This window comes from Belonocnema kinseyi, chromosome 4, assembly GCF_010883055.1.
Source record: "Belonocnema kinseyi isolate 2016_QV_RU_SX_M_011 chromosome 4, B_treatae_v1, whole genome shotgun sequence".
NCBI lineage: Eukaryota > Metazoa > Arthropoda > Insecta > Hymenoptera > Cynipidae > Belonocnema > Belonocnema kinseyi.
The window spans coordinates 63,248,242-63,260,352 of record NC_046660.1 but is presented as its reverse complement, the minus strand read 5'-3'; the positions used below and the strand labels follow the sequence as shown (position 1 = coordinate 63,260,352).

Genomic DNA, 12,111 nt, shown 5'->3' with positions numbered 1-12,111 from the left:
AAAAAAAAATCCTTGAATGCAAGAGTGGATGGATAAGAAAAAGAAATGTAAACCAAGTCCAATTTTTCAAGGCCGTTGGGCTGAAAAATAAATAAATATCTAGTTAAATTTTTAAGCAAAGAAATGAATTCCCAACTAAAAAAAATAAAAAAAGTGAAATAATATTAATTTTTAACCAAAAATATTAATTTTCTACAAAAAAATATAATAGTTTCAGCAAAATACATGAATTTGCAAATAGAAAGTGCAAAAAGCATTTTTTTTTTAATTATAGAAGATTAATATTCTACAAAATAAGAAAAAGTTTCAACAAAATACCGAAATTTTCAAATAAATAGCTGGATTTTCAAGTAAAGAATATAAATATTAAACTAGAGATTTTCTATTAATTAATTTTCAACAACAAAAAACGAATTTGTAACAAAATAAATAAATTATTGAGCAACAAAATTAATATTGAACTAAAATAATGAATCTTTAATTGAAACATAAATTTTTAACGCAGTAGTCAAATTTACAACCCAAAATATGAGTTTTCCTACAAAAAAAAGACCAAATTTGAACAAAATAGTTGAATTTTCAACAAAATATTCAAATTTTTAGTTTAAAAAATTACTTTTTATTTTTAAAAAATTATTTTCAATAAAAAACATTAATTTACTACAAAAAAGATTAATTATTAACAAAATAGATGGATTTTTTTGGAGCAAATTAACTTTTTTGGTTGAAAATACAACTATTGGGTTGAAAATTCGATTAAAAATTACAAAAAAATTGGTTGAAAATGAATGTATTTTGTAAATATTATTCTTTTTTTTTGTAGAAAATTAATCTTTCTGGTTGAAATTAGTTTCTTTAATAGAAAATTTGTTATTCTGTTGAAAATTAATTTTTTAACTAAAAATTTAACTTTGTCATGTTTGCTTGAACATCAATGTCAACTATTATGTTAAAATTTCGATTGAAAATTAATCTATTTGGCTGAAAATTCATGTATTTTGTTAAAAATGATTTTTTTTAATGAAAATAAATCTTTTTGGTTGAAAACCAGTCTTTTTTTGAAAATTAATTTGCTTTAACTAAAAATTTAACTAAATTTTTCGTCGAAAACATTTTTTTTATAGACATTTAATCTTTTTGGAAAAAAATTCTTTTGCTTGGTTAAAAATGAGTTTCTTTTTATTGGAAATTAATTTTTTTAACTAAAAATTTATGTTTCATATTTTGCCGAACATTTTTTTTAAATACAAACTTAATCTTTTTGTTTGAAAATTCATCTGTTTGGTTGAAAGTTTAACTATTTCGTTGCAAATGTATATTATTTAGTTTAAAACTTATTTTTCTAACTTAAAATTTAACTATTCTATTTTTTGTTGAAATTTTATCTTTTAGTTAAAAGTTCATCTATTTTACTGCAAATTTGTTTTTTTTTTTTTTGTAGAAAATTCATCCATTTGGTTCAAGATTCAACTATATGGCAAAACAATGTATTTTTTTATATTGATGATGCATCATTTTAGTTGAAACTTAATTTTTTTATAACAAATTAAACTAATTTGGTTGAAAATTCGTTTTTTTTGTTGTTGAAAATGATTTTTTTGTGCTAAAAATGTAACTATTTCATTTTTTCTAGAAAACTGATATTTTTCAGTATAAAATTGACGTCTTCATGACTTAAAAACTTAAAATGCTTTATCGGACTTTTTTATTTTTCGATTGAAAATTCATATTTTTTCGGTTTAATTTAACAGTTTTTTATTGAAAATTAAAATATTTTTTAATGTTTGGTTAAAAATTGAACTATTTCGTTGAAACTTGTCTTATTTACTTAAAAACTTATTTCTCTAACTGAAAATTCAACAATTATACTTTTGGTTGAAAATTTATCTCTTTTGGTAGCAAATTAATTTTTTTGGTTGAAAATTTAACTATTATGCAAAAATTCCATTAAAATTAAAACATTTGGCTGAAAATGCATGTATTTTGTCAAAAAATATTCTTTTTTGGCAGAAAAAAATTATCTTGGTTGACATTTTATTTCAAATTAATTTTGCTAAAGAAAAATGTAAATACATTTTTTGCTGATTTTTTTACAGACATGTTATGTTTTTTGTAGAAAATTCATTTGTTTGGTTAAAGATTAAACTATTTCGTTAAAAAAATGTATTTGTTAAAAAAAACTTATTTTTCTAACTGAAAATTAAAATTAATTTATTACGTATTTTATAATTATTTTTTCTTAAAATAAAAATTTAATAATAATAATATTGTAATAGTACTTGATAATAAATTAATAAATAATAAATAAAATATATTTTATATTAAAATTTATTACTTTTTATTGGAAATAAAATGATTTAAAAAAAATTAAAATTAACTATAAATACTAATGTAAAATGATATAAATTTAGAATATTAATTTTCAATTTAAATGAAATAAGTTGAAATGAATTTTATAGATAAATAATAATGATGTTTTTAATAAATAAAATTAATTTATTATTTATTAATTTATATAGATAAATTTATATTAATAATTTTAATATTTATATTTATTTTTTAAATATTTTTATTCTATTTTTTATTGGAAATATTTTTATTTTAGTTAAAGATTAATCTATTTCATTGAAAATTCAACTATTCGGTTGCAAAATTTTTTTTATTGAAGGTGCATCATTCTAGTTAAAAGATTTTTTTTGACTAAAAATGTAGCTATTTCATTTTTTTCTAGAAAATTGAACTTTTTCAGTTGAAAATTTACGACTTTATGACTTAAAAACTCAATATTCTGTGTAAGATTTTTTTTTCTTTATTGATTGCAAAATCTTTTTTGGTCGAAAATTCAACTCTTGTTTAAAATTCGTATTTTCTTGATTTAATTTAAGAAGTTTTTATTAAAAATAAAAATATTATTGGTGGAAATATCATCTATAAGATTTTTTCTTAAAAATTAATTTTTTTAAATGAAAGATTCGTCAGTTTCATGGAAAATTTAACTGTTTTGTCAAAAATTTCCCTGTTCACGGTCAAAATTTTAAATGAATATTAAAATTTTAAAATTTTACATGAATAAATCTTTTTTTTTCAAATTGACCATCAGCATTTTGAAAAATCGATATTAATAATAGTAATAATAAATAAATAAAATGAATAATAATTAATAAATAGTTAATTAATAAAGATGTGAGATAGAAAAGTATTCTTAACATCGAGAATCCTTACCATTTCCGAATAATAAGAAGCTACTGCTTGATTTCCTCTTCTGTAAGCTAAAGCAGCTTTATTAAAATTTTCATTTCTCAATAGAAATTGTCTCTCTGCTTCTTCTCTCGATTCACGAGCAGTTTGCAAAGCATGTTCATAAGTTACTTGATCGGCTCTGCTTGTATCTAAATCTGCATTTGACGAAGACGAGGGTCTAAAAACTACTCCTTCCTGAAGATAAATAAATAATTCATCAATTTCTCTTTATCCTTAATTTTATTACTTCAAATTTACCATCGATTTCTTTAAATTTACTTTAAAAGGGTGGCCGTTTTAATCAAGGAAAAAAATGATCAATCATTTCCCGGTACGCAAATATTTTTTAAATTAAAGCACTCAAAATCGAACTCTTGAATTTTTAATTTTTTATAATTAAAAATTTTTTTAATTTGATTAAGAATTTTTCTATTCAAACGCTCAATAATTTCCACGCATAAAATTTACACGTATAAAATCAATGCTTTAAATTAAAGAAGAAATCAATAAATTTGATCAAAATTGAACGATACAAAATTTTGTTAACTGAACATTTTTTTAAATTAGTAGTTCATGATTTTTTATCGTTTCAAATTAATAATTGCTCAATTATTAATTATAGAGCAAAATTAATCAAAAAGTCTAAATTTAGCGGAACGATTTTATTTTTTATTTTATTTTTCAAACATTTCTTAATAATTTAGATTCGGGAATTTGATCATTTGTGTTATTTCCCTCTGGTCGGTAATTTTCAAAAATTTTATAATGTCTAATTTTATTTCCCGAATTTTCTATTATCAAGAATTTTACAACTCGGCGATATTTTGTTTGTAAATTCGTGTTATTTTTGTTTTTTAATTGGAAATGAAGCTTTTTAACTGAAAAAAACTATTCCATTTCAGGATAAAAAATTAACTCTGGATTTAACTATTTTGTTGCACATTAGTCATTTTGCTAGAAATAAATGACTTTTTATTTAAAATAAAAATATTTTTTGGTTAAAAATTAACCTGACTGGTATAAAGTTGAACTGCTTTGTTTATAATTAATTCTTTTGATCGAAAATTCGTAGCTCTACTCGAAAATTTATCTCTTTAGTTAAAAATGTTGATACTTTGTTGAAAGTTCGCTTTTCTCTGGGTTGAAAATTAATCTTTTTTATTGAAAATTTAACTATTCAATCTTTCCTTGTTTGTTCCTGTGTTTTTTTTTTTGTTGAAAATTCACTTCTTTTGTTTAAAAATTAATTATTTTATCTGAAAATTGCCCAATTCCAGGTTTGATTAAAATTTTCTGTTTCATAAGTTGAAAATTCGTCTTTTTTCATAGAAAATTAATCTTGCTTGCTGAAAATTTATCTCTTTGAATGCAAATTTAAGTATTTTTCTGAAAATTTGCTGTGTTTTTTTTTTGCTAAGAATGAATTTTTTAACTGAAAACTTATCTTCCTTTTTTGGGTGTGAAATTTATATTTTCAATTGAAAATTCAACTGTTAGGCTGAAATTTGGTATTTTTTGGTAGAAAACTTAACCATTTGGTTAAAAATTAAGCTATTCGTATTTTTGGTTGAAAAATTAAATGATTTGTAGATAATTCGTCCTTTTTCGCTTAAAAATTCAAGAATTTGATTAAAAATTCATGTGTTTTGTTGAAAATTAATTTTTTTTTATCTGAAACTTAAGTCTTTCATTCTTTGTTGCAAAATGTATCCTTTATAAGTTAAATATTCAACTATTCTGTAAAAAATGAATGCATTTTGTTGCAAATTCGTCTGTTTGGGTAGAAAAACAATCTTATTTGTTCAAAATTTATCATTTTGGTTGATGATTCAACTTTTTTTAATTCGGCTTTTTTATTGAATTCAGCTAGTTGAAAATTCGTTATTTTTTGCAAATTTTTAATTAAAAATTCAACTATTTCTTTAAATATTGAAGATTAATTTTTTCAAGATTCATTAATTTAGTTGAAAATTTATCTTCTTGGTTGAAAATTAATGTTTTCAGTTAAAAATTTATTTATACTATTAAAAATTCATCTATTTTGTCACAAATGTCACATTTTTTGTTAAAAATGCAACTAATTGGTTGAGAATAATTAATCAGTTTTGGTTGAGGAATCAACTATTTTGATAAATATTCGTTTTTTTTTGTTAAAGTATTAACCATTTTTGTTAAAAATTTATTATTTATAAGTTGAAAATTGTATTTCGTTGATAAATTCGTCTTTCTGGAATACAAAATTAACATTGTTTTTTCAAAATGCATTTTTTTTATCTGGGACTACTCCATTTTTGCTTAGAAATTTATCATTTAGAAGTTGAAAATAGTATTTTGTTGAAAATTCGTCTTTTTGTAAAGAAAATTAAACTTATTTATAGAAAATTTATTTCTTTGGCGTGAATTTGAGCTATTTTTTTTAATTTCCTTTTTTTATGTTCAAAAATTAATTTTTTGTACTGAAAATTTAAATATTCCATTTATGGTAGGGAATTTATATTTTTAGTTGAAATTCCAAATATTTGTTTGAAAACTTTCCTTTGATTTAAAAAATCATCTGTTTTGGATGAAATCCAATGTTTTGGTTAAAAATCATACTATTTGATTGAAAATTAATCTTTTTTTTTTTTAGTTGAGGATTCAACTGTTTTGATGAAAATTCGTATTTTTTGGTAGAATTAAACTCTTTTTTTATTTAAAATCCGAAAATTTTGTAGTAGAAACTTCAACTATTACATTTTTTGTTAAGAAATCATCTTTTTTGGTTGAAATTTCAACTAGTTGGTTAAAAATCGAATTAATTAATTAACCATTCATTTGTCTTTTTGGTTGAAGATTTTTACTGATCCAAAAAGTTTAATTTTCAAACAAAAAAATTAATTTCTATACAAAAGACGAATTTTTAAAAAAATTAAAGAATTCTGAACCAACAAATTGATTTTTCAACTAAAAACATTAATTTTTAAACAAAAAGTATAATTTCTACCAAAAACGACGATTTTTGAATAAAACTCAAGAATTCTGAACCAAAAAGTTGAATTTATTACTAAAAAAAGAGGAATTTTTAACAAAAAAAGATTAATTTACCAACCAAAAAAGAAGAACTTTTAATAAAATTAAAGTATTCTGGAGCAAAAAGTTGAATTTTGAAACAAAAAAATTAATTTCTATAAAAAAAGAAGATTTTTTAAAAAAATTAAAGAATGCTGAACCAACAAATTGATTTCTGAACTAAAAACATAAATTTTTAAACAAAAAGTATAATTTCTACCAAAACCGACGATTTTTTAACAAAATTCAAGAATTCTGAACCAAAAAGTCGGTTTTATAACTAAAAAGACGAATTTTTAAACAAAAAAAGATAATTTACCAAAAAAAAGAGACGAACTTTTAATAAAATTGAAGAATTCTAACCAAAAATTTGAATTTTCAACTAAAAAAGAACTTTTAAACAAAAACATAATTTTTCTACCAAAAATGACCAACTTTTAACAAAAAATCAAGAATTTGGAACCAAAAAGTTGAATTTTTAAACAAAAAAAAAATTAGTTTCTATAAGAAAGACGAATTTTTAACAAAATTCACGAATTTTGAACCAACAAATAGATTTTTTAAATAAAAAGAAGAATTTTTAGATAAAAAGATTAATAGCTAACAAAAAAAAGACGAACTGTTAACAAAATTCAAGAATTCTGAACCAAAAAGTTGCATTTTCAACTAAAAAAGAAGAATTTCTAAACAAAAAGATTCCTTTACCACCACAAAAAGAAGAATTTAGAAAAAAAGAATTTTTTCTAATAAAATTCAAGAATCCTAAATCAAAAAAGTTGAATTTTTAACTAAAAAAGAAAAAATTTTAAACGAAAAGATAATTTTTCTAGCGAACATGACAAATTTTAAACAAAATTCAAGAATTCTGAAACAAAAAGTTGAATTTTCAATTAAAAAGAATTTTGGAACAAAAAAATTAAATTTTATAAAAAAAGATGAATTTTTCACAAAATTCAAGAATTCTGAACCACCAAATTAATTTTCCAAACAAAAAGTTGAAACTTTAAACAAAAAGATTAAGTTATTACCAAAAATGACGAATTTTTAATAAGATTCAAGAGTTCTCAACCAAAAAGTTAAGGTTTAAACATTCTAAAGATTAATTTCTACCTAATTTTTATTAAAAAACAAAATCTTTTATAATAAAAATATCAACTATTACTTTTTTATTTAAAAAAATTGTTCTTTTAGTTAAAGATTTATTACGTTACTTGAAAATTCGTTTTTTTCTTAAAATTTGTTCTTTTTTTAAATCAAAATTTTCAAATCTAAGCACTATTAATTGTTAATTTTCTAAGTATTCTTCTAAGTTAACAAATTAACATAACATAATTAGATAGATTTTTCTTTTTAAAAATTTGTAAAATTCCGGGAAATTGTTAAATAAATTAAACTTATGTTATATATTTAACTTATTCGATAAATTTATTTTTTTTTTAGTGAAAATTACCTCTTTTGCTAAACTTTGTTGTTTTACTTTCACCATCAGACTGTTTTGCTTATTCAAAGTGTCGGTGGAACTGAAAGAACGTCCGGTGCTTGCTTCCAAAATTTGAACAGTCTCTTTAAAATTTCCATCATGTGCTTTTAAAATTTCACTCAGTGTTTCGGGATCAGTATCCGGGAACATTTCATTCAACATTTGACGAGTTAAACGAGATGCCATATCCTGAGGTGTTTCCCTTTTTTGTTGCTTTTTCTGTAGGAATTATTGAAAAAACAATTAAGGAAAAAGTTAAAAAATAAATATATTAATAGTCATTTCAATAAAATAATTACCAAATCATTATTATAGACAGCTAAAGCCAATTCCATGTCCATTACTTCGTTTAAGTTTGGAACAGTAGAATCGCTTCGTGCCTTTGCCTCTTCTGCCTCCAGAGATTTTGCATATTCAGCATCTGCAAAATTCATTAGTTCAACATACATAAGCTCAAAATTCGACCAAATAGTTGAATTTTTAACCGAAGAGATGATTTTTTAACCAAGAAGACTGATTTTCTAAAAAAAAAATATGATTTTTCAAAGAAAGAACATGCATTTTCAACCGAATAATTGAATTCTCTACTAAAAAATGATAAGTTAAAAACAAAAATAGAATCATAATATATCAGCCTGAAAACTCAATTTTTAAGGAAAATAACGAATTTTCAAAAAAAAAGACAAGAATTTTCCAACAAATAGTTGAATTATTATTACATAAAGGATACATCTTTAACCATAAATGAAATAGTTAAATTTTCGGATTTACAACAACAAAAATTGTTCAACCAAGAAGATTAATTTTCTAACGAAAAAGATGAATTTTCAACAAATATATGAATTTAAAAACAAAAGAATGAAAAAAGAATTCAACCAATAAGATTATTTTTCTACCAAAAAATACCAATTTCGAACAAAATACATTCAATTTACTAATTTTCTACAAAATAGTTCAATTTTCAAAAAAATAGTTTCATTTTTAAACAAATAGTTCAATTTTTTAACAAAAAACAAAAAAAAATCCACAGAACCGTTAAATTTCCCATTTAAATTATGAATTAACAACAAAACAGGAAATAAAAAATTTTTTAATTAACAAAAAATTCAATATCAACCAAGAAACAAACAAATTTTCAACGGAATAGTTAAAATTTCAATAATTGAATTTTCAACTAAAAAATAAGAATTTCTAAAATGAGAGATTAAGTTGTTACCAAAAAAGACGAATTTTTATTAAAGTTCAAGAGTTCTGAACCAAATCGTTGATTTTTAACTAAAAAAGAAGAATTTCTAAACAAAAAGAACAAGTTATTACAAAAAAATAGAAATTTTAATTAAATTTCAAGAGTACTCAACCAAAAGGTTGACATTCAAATCAAAAAGATAAATTTTCAAACAAAAAGAATAATTTACTGCTAAAAAAACGAATTTTAAATAAAATTCAAAAATTTTACACCAAAAAGTTGAACTTTCTGCCGAAAAAATAAATTTTTAAACAAAAAGATTAATCCACTACAAAAAAAGACGAACATTGAATAAAATTCAAGAATTCTCAACCAAAAAATTAAAATTTCAACTAAAAAAGAATTTTTAAATAAAACAAAATAATTTCTATAAAAAAGACGAATTTTTAACAAAGTTTACGAATTCTGAACCAACAAATTGAATTGTAAACTAAAGAAGACGAATTTTTAAACAAAAAAATTAATTTCTAACAAAAAAGACGAACTGTTAACAAAATTTAAGAATTCTGAACCAAAAAGTTAAACTTTTTACTAAAAATGATGAATTTTTAAAGAAAAGATTAATTTACTATAAAAAAGACGATCTGTTAACCAAATTCAAGAATTCTGAACCAAAAAATTGAATTTTCAACAAAAAAAAACAAGAATTTTTAAACAAAAAGATTAAGTTATTACAAAAAAATACGAATTTTAATTAAATTTCAAGAGTTCTCAACCAAAAAGTTGATTTTCAACTAGAAAAGATGAATTTTCAAACAAAAAGAATAATTTACTGCTAAAAAAACGGATTTAAAAAAAAATCTAAAATTTTACACCAAAAAGTTAAAATTTCTACCAAAAAAGATAAATTTTTAAACAAAAAGATTAATTTACTACATAAAAACACGAACTTTTAATCAAATTCAAGAACATATTTGAATTCTCAACTAAAAAATGACAAGTTTTCAACAACAACAAAAATAGAATCATAATATTATCAGTTTAATAACTCAATTTTTAAGGGGAAAAAAACGAATTTTCAAAAAAAGACAAGAATTTTCCACCAAATAGTTGAATTATCATTATATAAAGGATACAGCTTTAATCATAAACGAAATAGTTACATTTTCAGATGAAAAAATTAATTTTTAACAAACAAACAAACATTGAACATCCAATGAAACCGTTAAATTCACAAAAAATTGTAACCAAAAAGATTAATTAAAAAAAAAAAAAGATGAATTTTCAAAAAACATGAATTTAAAAACCAAAAAAAAAAAGAAAAAAATTTCAACCAAGAAGATTATTTTTCTACCAAAAAATACCAATTTCGAACAAAATACATGCAATTTACGAATTCCCTACAAAACAGTTCAATTTTCAAACAAATAGTTTAATTGTTAACCAAATAGTTTCAAACAAAAAATATCAATTTACTGCTAAAAAGACGAATTTTGAACAAAATGAAAAGATTCTGAACCAAAAAATTGAATTTCCCACTTGAAAACAAGAATTTAAAAAAAAAAGATTAAGTTATTACCAAAAAAGACGAATTTTTATTAAAATTCAAGAGTTCTCAACCAAATAAGTGAGTTTTACCTAAAAAAAAACGAATTTTTAAATAAAAGGAATAAGTTATTACCAAACAGGACGAATTTTTATTAAAATTCAAGAGTTCTCAAGCAAAAAGTTGATTTTCAAGTAAAAAAGAAGAATTTGTACAAAAAAGGACTAATTTATTAACAAAAACGACCAACAGTTAACAAAATTCAAGAATTCTGAATCGAAAAATTGAATTTTCAACTAAAAAAAAAGATTAATTTCTACCAAAAAAGACGATTTTTTAATAAAATTAAAGAATTGTGAAACCAAAAATTAAATTTTCAACCAAAAAGTTGAAATTTTAAACAAAATTATTAAGTTATTGCCAAAAAAGACAAATTTTTAATAAGATTCAAGAGTTATCAACCAAAAAGTTCAGGATTAAACTAAAAAAGAATAAATTACTACCAAAAAAGACGAACTTTTAACAAAATACAAGAATTCTGAAACAAAAAGTTGAATTTTCAACCAAAAAGGAAGAATTTTTAACAAAATTCCAGAATTCTAAACTAAAAAGTTGAATTTTTAACTAAAAAAGAAAAAATTTTAAACAAAAACATCATTTTTCTATCAAAAACGACGATTTTTTATAAAAATTCAGGAATTCTGAACCAAAAAGTTGAATTTTCAACTAAAAAGAATTTTTAATTAAAAAAATTAATTTCCATAAAAAAAAGAATTTTTAAACAAAAAGATCATTTTTCTTCTAAAAACGACGAATTTTAAACAAAATTCAAGAATTCTGAATCAAAAAGTTGAGTTTTCAACTAAAAAAAAGTTTTTAAAGAAAAAAATTAATTTCTATAAAAAAGACGAATTTTTAACAAGATTTAAGAATTCTGAACCAAAAAGTTGAATTTTCAACTAAAAAAGAAGATTTTTTAAACAAAAAGATTAATTTCTAACAAAAAAGACGAACTGTTAACAAAATTCAACAATTCTCAACCAAACAGTAGAATTTTCAACTAAAAAAAATAAATTTTTAATCAAAAAGATTAATTTCTACCAAAAACGACGAATTTTTTACAAAATTTAATAATTCTGAACCAAAATGTTGAATTTTCAACTAAAAACGAATTTTTAAACAAAAAATTAAATTCTATAAAAAAAGACGAACAGTTAACAAAATTCAAGAATTCTGAACAAACAAATTGAATTTTCGATTAAAAAAGAAGAACTTTTAATAAAATTGAAGAATTTCAAACCAAAAAGTTGAATTTTCAACTAAGAAAGAAGAATTTTTTGAACAAAAAAAGATTAATTTAGTAACCAAAAATTATGAACTATTAATATAATTCAAGAATTCTCAGCCAAAAAGTTGAATTTTCAACTAAAAATATAAATTTTTAAACAAAAATATTAATTTCTACCAAAAACGACGAATTTTTAACAAAATTCGAGAATTTTGAACCAAAAGTTGAGTTTTCAACTAAAAAAGAATTTTTAAGCAAAAAAAATGATTTCTATAAAAAAAGACGAATTTTTAACAAAATTCAAGAATTCTAAACCAACAAAT

General features: G+C 21.0%; 1 protein-coding gene across 1 annotated transcript in view; it reads right to left on the bottom strand.

The window, feature by feature from the left end:
- The window catches only part of LOC117171275, a 41,361-nt gene that overhangs the window by 9,649 nt on the left and 19,601 nt on the right, over positions 1–12,111 (bottom strand). Inside the window, exons 4-6 of the mRNA XM_033358415.1 lie at positions 8,068–8,189; positions 7,739–7,987; positions 3,223–3,435 (exon numbers count right to left, since the gene is read on the bottom strand). Coding sequence (XP_033214306.1) covers positions 3,223–3,435; positions 7,739–7,987; positions 8,068–8,189 — 584 coding nt within the window. The remainder of the gene's footprint in view (positions 1–3,222; positions 3,436–7,738; positions 7,988–8,067; positions 8,190–12,111) is intronic.